At 42.5% G+C, this 14,586-nt stretch overlaps 1 protein-coding gene across 3 annotated transcripts; it reads right to left on the reverse strand.

Moving 5' to 3' along the window:
* Positions 1-1,727: 1,727 nt before the first annotated feature.
* LOC125723795 (eukaryotic translation initiation factor 5-like) lies at positions 1,728-10,563 on the reverse strand. 3 transcript variants are annotated; one of them, XM_049000580.1, is made up of 12 exons: positions 10,411-10,563; positions 10,001-10,231; positions 9,028-9,304; positions 7,927-8,008; positions 7,467-7,639; positions 5,915-6,026; positions 5,579-5,694; positions 5,332-5,490; positions 3,201-3,362; positions 2,536-2,700; positions 2,304-2,438; positions 1,728-2,153 (listed from the first exon to the last, which is right to left on the reverse strand). In XM_049000580.1, the coding sequence occupies exons 3-12, from the start codon at positions 9,097-9,099 to the stop codon at positions 2,055-2,057; spliced, it is 1,275 nt and encodes a 424-aa protein (XP_048856537.1). In that variant the 5' UTR covers positions 9,100-9,304; positions 10,001-10,231; positions 10,411-10,563; the 3' UTR covers positions 1,728-2,054. The 3 variants fall into 3 exon arrangements, with proteins under 3 accessions (XP_048856537.1, XP_048856535.1, XP_048856536.1); XM_049000578.1 differs by having other exon boundaries at positions 5,332-5,493; XM_049000579.1 differs by having other exon boundaries at positions 5,332-5,493; positions 10,407-10,543.
* Between the last annotated feature and the right edge of the window lie 4,023 nt (positions 10,564-14,586).

The following is a 14,586-nucleotide window of genomic DNA, read 5'->3' on the forward strand; positions in this document are numbered from 1 at the left end:
AAAATATATGAAAGTCTAATGTTTATCAGTACATTACAGAAAATAATGAACTTTTTCACAATATGCTAATTTTTTGAAAAGGACCTGTATATATAGCTCCTGTTAGTTCTGTATATACTTGTATATTTGTATATCTGTACATACCTATGCTATATATTCCCATATATGGCAGACCCTATGTAATCCTCCTGGTACATGCTCTACACACCTGCACTGTATGGTAATATATAGCATTATTACAGTACTCTCTGTAAATCATGCTATTCTTGCATTTCTGATCAGACACTACTGACTTCATTTCATTGGCAGTGTACATGTACTCTGCATAACAATAAAAGTGAATCTGATCTGAAGATGGATTTTTAATCGAGTAGTCGAGTCCAACTGACACATTTTGACAGCTCTATAAATAACAGAAGGGTGATTCTATAGCTAATGATCATGCAGTGGATTCTGCATAAGGGAAGTTTCGTGACTATGGTTTTCAGCAAAATTAAGACTAAAATTCATTTAGAAAAAGCAAAAACTCAAGGATATCAATGGATGCACCACCAAAACACTGAACCAAGGAAGATTGGGAAGTTTTGTTTTTAAAAACTAATGAATTAAATTTATTCTTTTCTTGCTTAGAGAAATGGTTCCACTCAAATCAGTGCAGATCATCATTGGTCTTTTCCCAGGCCTGAGTGCAGGACTCCTGGGAGAGAGATCTTTTAAGTTCCTTTAAACATACAACATAAATTGTCCTCAGAGGCAGGGCTTATGACAGGGAAGCTGTAGCCCACACCTAACACTCACCACCTGTCAACAGAGGAATCTTTGTGAAGCTTCCAGTAAGTTCTACAGTCAAGAAAGCACACTGCACAGCCAAAGGCCCAGGTGATTCATGCTGCAGCCAGGAAGCTCATCTTTCTGTCAAGGCCCGTTCAGGAGCTCCATATATCCCATCTTGACTTTTGTAAGTAATGTTCAATTACAGATATATGGCATACAACTCCTCTTCTCACTGGTTCTCAATTCCATAGTAGAAACACAACAGAAAACAACATAAAGGAACAATGCATGTACACATGCACAATTAAACATTCATGAATAAGTAAAACCACCTGGATACCAAGCCGTCATTGATTACACACTTATACAGCCAATCGCACTTGGTGCAATTTAGAGACATCACGTTAATACATTTATGGACTGCAGTAGAAACCTGAAGGAAACCCACACTACCAGAGGAAGACTATTTACGGATTTGGGTTTTAAACTGCTCCTTCGATTTTTTTTGCTTAACCTCATGATTAGCACCACCTGGTGCCTAAAGATAAGCATTACAATGCTAAAATTTGTTTAAGTTTATTGGCGTAGGAATCTCAGCGGAGAGCAACCCAGTAAACAACCCCTGCGGCTGGACTGTACAAGCATGAACTCACTGCAGATGGTTATCCAGATGCATGCAATTACCCTACAGTCCTCATGGCCTTCCAAGATCAGATGCTGCCAGTACTCTTGCTTCATATCAAGAACATCCAGCTATAATTTGCCTCATTTAGTTGAACATTTTTGTTGTGATCCCCCCCCCCCCAAAGCAACACTGAGCTGTATGTCTAGGTGGATGTACTGCATGAGTAACAAAGGAAATCCAGAAAAACATTATAGCTTCAGTATGATAAATTCAGGAAGCTTCAGTACCTTAAATTAAGATCTTCATTTTAATGACACCAAGGCATACAAACACTTTGTTTTGTTTTATTGAATAAACTTATTGGCAAATTACAATGTGCAAGCAAGCATATGTCTGATCAATGATATAAATATACTCTGTTTACACAACTTAGAGTATGTCTCAAGTGCCACAAACTATTTTGCGGAGGAGAAAAATCACAGGCCAGAATCCAGAGAAGCAAGCCCATTTAGTCACTGCAGACAGAACAGCAAGCACAATCGCTCTACCCTCCTCCCTCAACTACATTCCAGCATTCCTAGGCACTAAAGGACAATTAAAAAATAGGGGTGCTACTGAAACAAGCGGGGGCTCTGCACAGCTCTGATCAAGTTGCCTAAATGGCATCAATGTCAATGTCATAATCCTCCTTGTCCAGCTCCTCTGGTTTCACCGTCTCCATCTTCAGCTCACGGGCCGAGGAGGAGTAAACAACCTTAGAAGGAAGGGTGACAGGTTATGAGAGGTTACCGTCCTATCTGCTGGCTATCTGCAGACACCAGCTTACCAACAATAAACACACACACACACACACACACACACACACACACACACACACACAATGCTGATGCAAGCTCAAACACACCTCCACATTCTCCACATCTTCCTCCTGCTCACTGCCCTCGGACTCCTCCTCAGCCTCCTTCAGCCACTTGATAAAGGGAGCTGCTTTGGCATGGATCTCTTTAGCAAGCTCCTTAGAGATGTACTTTTTGGACACCTGCAGCAAAACATTTTCATGTTCAGTATAAAACATTTTTTTTGGGGGAGGGCAGTCATTTGGAACCAAAGAGCAGGAATATCACCGAGCCAAATACCTTTTCGGCCCAGGCCAAGATGACATCTTCAGCCAGCAGGTCGGCATCATACATGTCTTTCAGCAGGATGGGAATGCGTGGCAGCAGCTGGGCCTGGTGCAGCTTTACCACACACTCGAAGCCACCCAGCAGGTACTTCTGAGCCTTCTTGTTGTCATGACAGAACTGACAACAAGAGGGTAGCAGGTAAATTCATCTCACTACAGCAAGGGGCTAGTAGTAGAATCCAGCTGAAGTTGAAAAATTCCCATCTTTCAAACAACTAACCCCTTTCTGAATGCTAAGCTACACCAGAAATATCATAGAAGTTCATAACTTCAGGCAGAAATTCCCATATATGGCACAGATAAAATGAGAACCTAAATTAACATGTCATTCCAAGTTCATTGAATGCTGTTAAATGTCGCATTTTCTGATTAGGTTTTTACTTTGTCTGGAAGGTGCTGTGTAGCTCTTGCCCCAATACTGCTTACTTGGGCGTTCACTGGAAGCTCAGCCTAGCTGCACTTTGTCCTAGACAACTCCTTGACAGTATGTTTGAAACGTGCTATTTGCATCACATGTACATCATTTTAGATACGAGTGCTACATTTAATTTAAAACTTCAAACTGGCCAAAAGGCCACCTGCACATTGACCATCAATTAAGCAGGAAGTGACATTCACCCGCAAGAAGTGGCGCTTGTACATCTTGATCTGGTCACGGATGTTCTCATCAAAGAGCAGCTCGCTCAGGATCAGTGGGCCCATTGCCTTCACGTCCAGGCGCTCAGCCTCTGCCAGGATTTCCTTATCAGCGGAACCAATAGTACCACTGTCCTTCTTTTGCTGTCAGGGCAGAGAGATGAAGTGAGCAACAGCTCCCAAAAGAGGGAGAAATAAAGCTATAGTGCCAAGGGAGCTTAAGATAATCAATACTGAATGAACAAAAACTTGAAATTTAAAGAAAAAAAAATATTTTCTGATTCAAATTGATCTTAATTGCATATTGCAAATTATTAGGGCTGCAGCTATTGATTATTTTAGTAAATCGGATAAGAAATACTTTTGTTTTATTAAAGAGCAATCTCATGGGTTTCTGTTTTAGGAACATTTTTGATTGAATTCTATACAACAACTGACAAAAGAACTAAACCCTTTTAGTGCATTTATGTACATATTTGTTTTGCTTTTTAAAAGGAAACTTTCTTAAATGCAAAAATAAAATGTCAAATAAATGTACTGAAAAAAGGTATACATGTAATCAAACTAAGGCATAAATTAAAATGGCCTTTACTCTGTGTTCTTGTACATTTATAGGAGGCATAAAAAAAACGTTCAGACAGGATTGTATCTGCTGGATGAGGTAGGAATGCTGTGTGCATGTTCATGTGTGTGTAAGTGAGAGTGTGTGTGTTCAAGTGTGTTAGAGAATGGGTGTGTGTGTAAGCCTTTAAAGGAGCATGTGGCGGTTGGATAATTCAGCGTCTCAGAGTTTCACTAGCCCAAGACTGTTGGGGGAGGGGGGTAGGTAATTTTTGTGTTATATTTATATTATTTATAATTATGTAATATTATTCATATTAATCAAAATCTGCACAATAATATTACTAAAGCCTTGAAATAGATCTAGTTGAGTACACCCCATGCTCCCCTTTAGACTCACCCCTACATGCTGCAGGTATCACTGCGACAAAGTGTGACGGCTGCCGTCAGCCTGCCGCAACTTGCCAAATTTAAATATTGTGTCAAACTAAGCTAACAGTTTATCTGCATCCAACCAGCTTATATTTTAACTTGTTCAGCTTTATTGTAGCCTTGCTGCTGCGGACGACAAGGGCGGTGGATGGGAGCAGCTGAAAACATCGCTTTTCTTCACCTTTCAGCTTGTTGAGCAGCTGGTTTGATTAAGGACTCTCGCCAGCTTTTTACCAGTGAGGGTTTAGTAGTGATTACAAGCACTGTTGTTTTCCTTCCCTCCACCTGAATGTTCCATTCTCTCTTTGTGTCTTTGTGTATAGACAGGCTCCAGCTCCATGTTAACTACGACAGCATCATTTTCACCGCTGTTGTGTTATCAGCGTCTTTATTGAGGAAAAATATGGGCTGCATCTCATACTTTCTATATTCACACATATGCCCATAAATACGTTTCTATCGCAGGTTTATTTTAGCCACAGATATGAGTGAAACACTCGCGCTTACCAGGTACTGGTTCCGCTCTGTGGACTGGATGCATAGACTGGGTGCTTTCTGTTGAGATGTTGAATCATTAACGTTGTGCTATTGTGGTAAGCTAATTCGGATTTACAATGGACACGCTGTATAGTATTTCCGCTTTTCTTTTGTTTGAAATGGTCCCAAACTTTAGACATTTTACGTCTTTCTCTGACTTTCCTCGCTATTTTCCCTGTCTTCCTCCATTGTGCCATCAAATCAAACCTGCTACACGTAATGCAGCGGAAGCACACTGTGCGACAGTAATAATCCTCCGAGTGAAACACGGTGATCACTAAGCAGTACATAGTCGTGCGGATTACACGAAGCATCGAAGCAAAGAATTTGCATGGAGGATTGTTTGTAATCGAGTTATTCGAGGAATTGTTTCAGCCCTAATTCATATTATGCCAAGATTGCAAAAAAATAAAAATCATATGCCTTTGACGGTCTATGATCGCTAGTCCTGTCTGGCCAGCCTCGCGCAATGAGATCTGAAAAAGATTCTACTTCCTGAAAAGTTCTTTTTGTGTGGAAGCGCTCATTGATGATAGGCAACCACTGAGGATCTAATCTTGCAGAAGCTGCACGTCATTCCCACCTTGACAAAACTGTAGAACAAATTGACTCGTTCCTCCAAAGTCTTGTCCAGATCATCACTTAAGGTCAGATTCTTGGCATGATTGCTGATCTCTTCCATCCTACGTCGCTGTGCCTCCTCTGTGGTCTCTTCAGCCCAGTCATCATCATCATCTCCATCCTGCTGGTGACCCCACCCACAGAACGACCTGATGAATCCACATCAACATCCCACCCCACTCAGATGATGAGGTAACAGAGACACTCACCACCACATCTGGGGCATTAATCTCATTATTTCCTGTTTCGCCACCATTGGAGCTCTCCCGGTCCTTCTTGCGGTTCTTTTTCTCCTTCTCTTTTTTGACAGATCCGGTGTCGCTCTCTGGAAGTGACACAGGTTCAGAGCATGAATCACTGACCCAAATTAAGTGCCAGCATAGAGCTCCCAAAGGGACAGGCTGATCTGACCACTTCATGCATTCAGTTTCCATATCCTATGCTACAGTAGACATGTTGGGGATTTATGGCCACATTTTAGCCCATACTTTTGCCAGGAACCCCTACAGCAGAAAACCAGCCCTTGGAAACATTTATCTCCTCACCAGGTGGATTCTTCAGGACGAATGTGCAGAGCTTATGCCTTGTGTCCAGCATACCACGGTAGCCACAGGCCTTGCAGGAGATGGCTATGGTCTGCTTCTTTGGGTTGATATGCTGGAACAGAACGCCTCCCCCATTTTAGAACCCAAAGCCAAAAGACTTCACACGTCATAAGGACGAATTTGTGCTATCGGACTCCTTTACGATCATCCCACTTACCAATGTTGAGGTACCTGCCAAAACCAATCCCTAGGATTAATGATGACCTCTTGGAAGATACCACAATATATGAGGACGCCGTAGGCAACCCTGATACATGTGCCTGCCCCCCCATAACCCAGCAGGGCTGTCAAAGTTCAGTTCACACAATAAAACAAGAATACATTTGACACAGGCAGAACCTAACTTCACAAGTAGATATTACATAGAAAGAAAATTATGCCAACTGTGGCTGTGAGTTGGTTACAGCTAATGCTGGTTACAGTGAGTTATAAATTGATGGTTTGGAAACATTTTGGTCTCCCAATTTACACCAGCACTGGAGAATGTAGCTGGTGAAACCAAGACAATGTGTCTATTCTGAAGTACCAAGCTCTGATATGCTGTTGGAAATATACCCAACGGGCTAACACATTTGAGACATCATCCAAGTGTGTATACGACTGGACTGAAGCAGAAACTGTCTTCCAAGTTTGTCTCCCGGTGGCATGTAGAGGCACTTTTACCAATACATGGATGGATGGATAAATAAATACAAAGTTTGGGGTGTGCAAGCACACTCAGTAGTAGAGAGTACAGGATTTATTTTACAAATTACAATAAACATGTAAAATAATGTGCAAATAAGCATCTCAGTTTTTCCCCAATTCAGACACGCTGACGGATGCATTGCCTCTGGTTTGCAACTTTCCCCAATTGTGTTTGCGGTTTTAATAAATAATCTCAGAACAAATCACTTTCCCTACAGTAATGAAATTACACCAAACCATGAAGCCAAAACCAAGGTGTACTGAATTTTGCATACTGTTACACAACCATAGCCCAAGGTATGTGCTGTAAACAACAGACTGCACCACAACGCTCTAAATCACCACATGGACACCAGCAGCACAGCATTTTCAGAGAGGACAGGCTGTTCAGTACTGAAATAAAAGTACTAAAAGGATGGAAAACATTATATTATAACTTTATATTAAGCTTGTGCTTTGCTATTTTACTTTGTTTCAGTAGCTTTATGAACACTTTTTCAACCATGACAGCATAGAGACAGTTGCTCGTTGTACTTATTGATAAATACAAGTTACCTGAGCTACTGTGTGCTATTTTACACTGTTTCAGGAAGATTAGAGAAGACTGGTTTCTGTGGTGAGAGTCTCACACATAAACATTTACCCACCAATGGAAAGGGCAACACCAGAAAAACACATAATAGGGCCTTTTAAATATCCCTCAGTCTTCTGACCATCTATATGCAGCATTACCCTGAGGTTAACTGAAAGTTCCGGATTGGGGGGGGGCGGTGGGGATACCAAAAGAGCTTAAATACTCGCTTACCAGATCAGTTTCAGGATTGTCGCACTCTGAGCACAGCACAAATCTGCGGATAAATCCATCCAGCATGTCCTGCAGCTTGTTCGCCTCGTGAGACCCATTAACGATGTAACGGTCATTCTTTGTGTCAAACTGAGTCTGGGCACCCAGCTCGCAGCCAAAGAACTTGGTGGGATCTAGAGGCAACGGCATAGTTGGAGACTTTGCCTGAAAAAGTTTGGCACCAGGATGGACAATGCCAGTCCTAAATGGGGCAGCACTGCTCAGAGGGAGTAACATTAGATCATTTTGGATCAAAATTAGATAACAGTCGATACTTTATTTAAAGTCCCAAGACATGGTATGAGATGCACATTAGCTTATATTCAGCTGTGACTGTAGTATTCATGGGGAGCAGGCAGGAGTTACACAGACGGTTATAACATCTTCTTATGAAAGATGAACAAACAAAGGAAGTCCTCACATGTTGGAGGCCTGTTCAATGCCTTTGCGATGTCGACCATGTTGACTATGACCGTCTTAATGCCATTCCCTTTACCCTCCACCTGGGAGCAAATGGGGGGGCGAGATGTTAACCCTGCCTGTGAAATCCAAGTCTTTCTCCCCACAAGCACCCAGTGCATGGTCATGTGACTTCAGGACACTCAGTACGAACCCTCCAGCACACAGCACTCTATAAAGGAACAGACCTGACGGTCAATCCAAATTGAACTGAGAAGTCAGAATTTCTGAGTCCCTAGTTGAAACTAGGAAAGTTTAACCTATGACCTTTTTGTGTCTCCCATTCTTATTTAGTAATAAAGATCCCAGTTCCTGTTGTACTGTGTGAAAGCAACATACAAAAGTGGACTCGAACCAGGTTCTGGAACTTCAGTGTGAAAGCGTCCAATAGGGCTGGGTATTACCAGTGAAGTCAGAGATCTCACTCAGAAAGTCAGAGGAACCTTTGTGAAACCAACTTCATAATTAAAGATGGCAACAGCCTTCATGGACAGAAGTGAAAGCTGGAGTTATATATCTTTCATTAGCATTTGTCTTATTTGTGTCTGATTTAACCAGACAGACACACTACTGTCAAACTCTGTTGACAGGTTGCTGTGGTGTTTGTATGTGCAAAATACCACGTGATGTGTTATGAAGTGGTACTGATAACAATATCCAACAACGGACCTGGTTATAACTGGTATTGCAAAATGGCTTCCTGACGACTTGAACTGGAAAATGGTTAACATAGATGTGACGTCATTCCCAGCCCGGACATCTGATCTCCAAGGTAAATGGAATCCAGCATGAATCTCTGATGTCACATGCCCATCACCTCCCCCTTCCAAAAATGGTGTGCTTAGCAGTCATTAGAGGTATTGTACACCCACAGCTAGCCAATCACATAGTCCCCTATAACCATAGGGCATGATCACAACAAAAATATAGCTGCATATTTACATTTTACCTCTCAGTCATTATGACTTTTTTCTTATGTGTGATTTAACTTGCCAACAGCAAGGTCACCAAACACCTATCATTAACAGCCAGCCACACATACACACACACCACATCTACTCACCTTAGCAATCAGACGGGGCATTTTATACCGGTAGAATTGGTCTGACACACTGCGGTTCACGTTGACAGACATTTTGACCTTTTGCGAGATCTATCAGCAAGACAAGAACTCGAGCTGGAGCTTTTTGGTGTCTCCTGTGAGCAGCAGGGCGGAGGACATAAACAACTGCACCAGCACTCGGTCTCTGACATGAAAAGAGTCTCGCCACCGAGGCTGTAGGTCCCGCACTCGTAGGCTAAGTTTCCCCAAAACAGCTTCCCACAGCTCTGCAACAGCTCTGGGAAAAGGAATAGGACAGGAAAGAACCATCAATGTAAAAGCCAGATGCAACCAAAATTAGGACAGGTTGACACTTAAGGGGCAGCCAGCAATGACTTTTTTTTTAATTACAGTCCCAAAGGGCCGCAACCTACTGACACATCGCCAAAGTCGACCTTACGGACACCCAGTTGACTGACTACACATGTGGTGGATACGGGAACTTCGGAAAAGGGAGGAATAAGAAATTGCTAATTCACCATTCAAAGCCTGATCTAAAGTACATTACGGCAAGTGTGGCTTCGCCGGACTGGATTAAGGTAAACAAAGTAAGTGTTAACCCGATTAGGGAACGAGGGGTCCATATTATAAGAGGAGCAGCGGCCAGTCTGAATTCGTCATCTGGCAGGTGGCGAGCTCTACGTATGTACCCGGTAAAAGCGAAGAGCAGGCTAACTATACAGATTCCTATGGCAGACAACGGGACTGCTTAAGATAAGACAATCAACTACCGGAGACTAATAAAACTCGATCCGAGCAACGCGTTATTGGACATGAAGCGTTTGGGGCCTTAAATAATGCCAGGCAAGCCGAAATACAAATTTATCGAAATGGTGCATAGTGCGTCATGGTTTATCAAGGCGGCGATGTGAAGGGCTGGAAGACGCCATCTTGATACACATATGCATCCCACTCACTATTAATCGAGGCTTACCTTTCCCATCCGGCGCTCCTGTCGTCCAGGTATTCACTGACTTCGTCAAACAAAGACATAAACACAGCACTGGTCGCACTGAAACGTAAACGAAGCGATTGCGCTGCGAGCTACGGAGACTGGAAAGAAGCACCCGGGAGCAGGGTCACAGTGCCCGGAGCTCACGCACACCTTCCGGGACAGATTGGGGGTCTATTTCGGAGTCCAAAACCGCCCTCCTTGGAGAACAATCTGAAACAAAGGCAAAGTGAAAAGTACTGGGACAAGTCTGACACTGACCCAGTCGAGCCGACATGTCGGGTTATGGAACTCCAGCGTTTGTTCATTATTACAGATAGTAACACACCATCAGAAAGTCGCATATCTAATAATTCTACACAGTGTATGAGATATAATTCTTACTTACTTACTTCTGAGATGTTCAAGCTAAACGCAAAAACCGACGTCTTACTCCGAAGCTCACGTTGATTGCCGATCTATCACGGCCCTGAACGACTGGACCCGTCCCCTTCCGCGAAAACGGTCTTCTAATTCGTCCATTCTGATGTCAATCATCAGCTACAATTGCTCGGATTTCCCGTCTCACGAGTAGAGGGTGTGCATTTAGAGCCCTGCATTGGGACTGGGATCCCGCGGGTCCCACGGGACACCACGGAAATCTCGCGAGATCGGGTGGTTTTAAAGTTGCCGCTAGCGGGAGCGGGCGGCTAAAAATAGACAGCGAATACCAAGATTTTTGGCAGGATGGAGAATGTAACTGATGTCATTTATTTTGTGTTATATATGTGTGTTTGTTCTGAGCCATTGTATTAAATTGTGATGTTCAGCTAGTTTAAATGTATTTCGTTCAGGGTTCTCTCCTGTTTTTAAGCGGTTATTGTTTCTTTATAATAATTTGATATTTAAACATTTGTTGTATATATTTGGCTATTGTCTTTTTTAATAACGGCAGATATTTGCACATCTGATTAGTTTTTGGGCTCAGTTTACATTTGCGATTCAAAGTTTTTGTTGAATTTGTTTTATTTATTTAATTCTTGTTTTATTTGAATAAAACATTTAATGCATAGAAACTTATTTCATCATACAGTATATCCCTTAAATAAAAGTCGATCTCTAACACGACACCCCCGGATTGTTTAGCTACATTTAGCAAAATTTATCTATGTCTGGTTAATCAAAAGGAATAAGGCACTATAACTTGAAAAGATGTAAGACACATTAGTATAAATTTTAAACAATAACATTTAAGGAATAAAAACAATTCAGTTGTATTTTGTTAGTTTATTATTAATTTAATAGCCGTAGGAATAGTGAACGATATTTAGCAACATACATCAAAAAATATTTTTAAAACTTTGGTAGATTAAACCCGCAAGTGCCCGGACTATGTACTGTCATGCTAGATAGGCAGAGGGGTTTTTTCTTATCGTGTAGAAACGTCCAAGAATTTAGGACACATTTAGCTCTTTTTGTTATAGCGCTATTTTAAATTAGTATAAGTGGGTTATAAATCATTTAGACAATGAGAATTGAGCAAGAACCTAAATAACCATGTATCACCATCTGTAACGGTTCGACAAACAGCGCAGCTCTGGTACGTACGACCGGCCTGTTTGAACAATGCGACTGAAATGATTGCCTGAGACAGCACCAATCTTGCGCATGCACACTCACGCAGACACATATTTCAAAATGGCGACAACAACGGGACATGAACCTTAAATGAGCAATTTTGTATTGAATTTGTCTAGCTTTTATATAGAATTGGAGTTTCTGAGATCAAAATATACAGTTTTACCTGCTTACAACATCTTACTGCTTAGCACCTGTAAGAGGTGCTACACCTTGAGAAATGCAGGGAAAAGAATGGGATGGCTAACAACACCTGCTGGCCAAACAGGGAAGCAACAGGCAAAACAGGGACTGATCCTGCTACACCAGCGTTCCTCAAGGATGTGTGATTAGCTCATTTCTCTATACCCTTTTGCATACATGACTGGTCTCCTGTCTGCGACTGTAATCTTTTTGTCAAGTTTGCAGACGATAATACAGTTCTTTGTATAACGAACAATGATGAATCAGCAAATACATGGTTAAAATCTCTCGGTCGGTAGAGTGATCTCACCCTTGGGCCCTTGAACAAGGCCCTTAACCCCAATTCCTCCAGGGACTGGCTGACCCTACTGACTCCTCTATTCCAGTTTCATAAGGTGGCTTCCTGAAATGTTTTTCCAGGTGTCCTGAAGGATATTCTGAGCACTCATTGACTAATTTTCCTTCACTCTCTAGTCAAACCCCTCCAAAACCATCTCTACTAGGTTTTGGTCAGGTGGCCAGGTCATGTGATGAGACACTCTATCACTCTGTTTTGTAGGTGGCTTGGCGTGTACAAACTTTTGATTGGTACTGTAGGAATGAAGTACAGGAGCTGGTTGCACAGTGTAATAGTCACTCAATAGTGGACTTTCGTAAGTCAGCATGACACAACCACACCCCACTCTACATAAATGGTGAGGCAGAGGAGGGGATCTGCAGTTTCAAGTTCTTTTGCCTGATAGTCACTAATGAGCCGTGCTGGAGCACCAATACCACCACAGTAAATGTAAAAGCTCAAAAATGCATCCTCTATCTGAGGAAACTGAAGAAAGCAAACCTCCCTGCTTGTCGGTATTGATCACAAGCTGCACAAAAGCAGACCGGCAAACTCTGCAGAGGGTGATAAGGATGGCTTGAAAAATCATTGGGGCCCAACTACCAGATATAACCACCATTTATAACCCCTGCTGCCTACAACAACAACAACAAATATATTTTTGTATAGCGCGTTATCACAACATTACATTGTCTCAAAATGTTTTACAGCATCCCCACCCTACGTTGTGCTTACAGCTTTGTAAGGAAAAGTAGTAAAGATGCCCCAATGTTCTTGGTTGATCATTTGGATACAGACAATGTTAGCAATTTATGATCATGGGAGAAGTCAGGGAGAGAATGGGGGTTCCAGTCGGCACCACTAGGGTGATAAAGAAGACAATTGAATTACAATGATCTTAAAGTCTCCACCCTGTCCTGCCCCATCTCTGCCTCAGGTTCCTCACAGTCCTCACAACACCTACAGACAGCACCTTGTTGGGGAGGGTCTTTTAGGGTATAAAGGAGGCTGAAAAACAATCCTTAATTTGTATTTGAGCTGCCTTTCAATACCCAATATATGTTTATACTGTATCACATTATATTATTTTTTTATTGTTCAATAAACCACCCTTTTACTGAAACTACAGAGACTCTGCAAGTGGATTCCTTACATCTTATTGGCGAGCCAGCCAGGAGAAGGGGCTAACAACTACAAGAGTGACCTGGGAACCTTTTTGGCTGATATTTTCCTCAAGAAGAGAGAATATTTCTTCACCTAAGAACTTAATTCCTGGCCTACCACCTTCTTCTGTGAACCGAAGGGCCCAGAAAGAATCACACTTGTGAGTATAACTGGTTTGTGATTTCAGATGTCTGCTGAGACAAACAGTAAAATAATATAGGAAATAGGGAGTAATTCAAGACTTAGGCATGAGAATTCCCCTGGTTTGACCTGTTTATTAGTACTAGAGGGTAAACAGGAGGTGTGTTTGTAGAGCAACTGGGCTTTGGTAAGAAAGCACCAGCAGGGTTCCCCACATTTTAACCTTGAGTCCTTGAGGTAAACCACCACTGTAGGTATATTGTGTTGGTTTATACTGCGAGAGTTTAAATTTATACTCTGAACCAACAATGATGGAGTGGGCCATCGAATATGTTGCAAAGCATTGCAAGGAGGGATCATACGGATCTCTCACAGATAAGTTAGACCTTCTAGAGTGGCTAGAGGAGGCATGCAGGGAAAGGAACACGAAATGTTCCAAGAACAAGCGGAAGCATGCTAACGTGTTACAGGCCTTGCTGGAAGGACAACGAGAAATTAAGTGCAGACTGGCAAGTTGGCAGTCTTTGTGTACTCAGCATAGGAGTACAATCAGTGAATTGAGGGACAGAATAGAGAGTCTTGAACAGGAGAACTTTTCTCTATATATGTCTTGGTCCCCTGCAGATATCACTCTCCACAATTCCCCCTTTTGATCTCTGAAAAGAGATCACCTGTTCGATTGGGGAAATTGAGAGTCCCCCTTTTGATCTCCACTAGGAGATCACTACTTATGGTGGAAGTCTTCTTCCCTGAGCTCCTCCTCCCCGTCCAGAAGGGCGAGGAGGGGCATCATGTGTGGTAGACTTGGATCACATTTCTCTATGTTGGACGTGATCCGTCGTACGGACAGGGCTCACAAGCAGGGGATGCAGCAGCACCCACACGTGACCAATATGGCAGTAAATGTAGCCAACGATAGCAAGAGAGAACTCATTAACCCTTTGCACTGACCGAACATCGAGACCATCCAGTTATCCCAGATGCTGTCTATGCCCGAGTGCTCATGCATGGTTTTGGACTGCATTTTTAGTCCATCCAGGGCCTTTGTGACCGATCCGTCTGGGGCCGTATTGTTAGGAATGAAGGTGCAACACACCTCCCCGAACCTGACACACACGCCTCCTCT

The sequence above is a fragment of the Brienomyrus brachyistius genome, unplaced genomic scaffold, assembly GCF_023856365.1.
Source record: "Brienomyrus brachyistius isolate T26 unplaced genomic scaffold, BBRACH_0.4 scaffold51, whole genome shotgun sequence".
Classification (NCBI taxonomy): Eukaryota; Metazoa; Chordata; class Actinopteri; order Osteoglossiformes; family Mormyridae; genus Brienomyrus; species Brienomyrus brachyistius.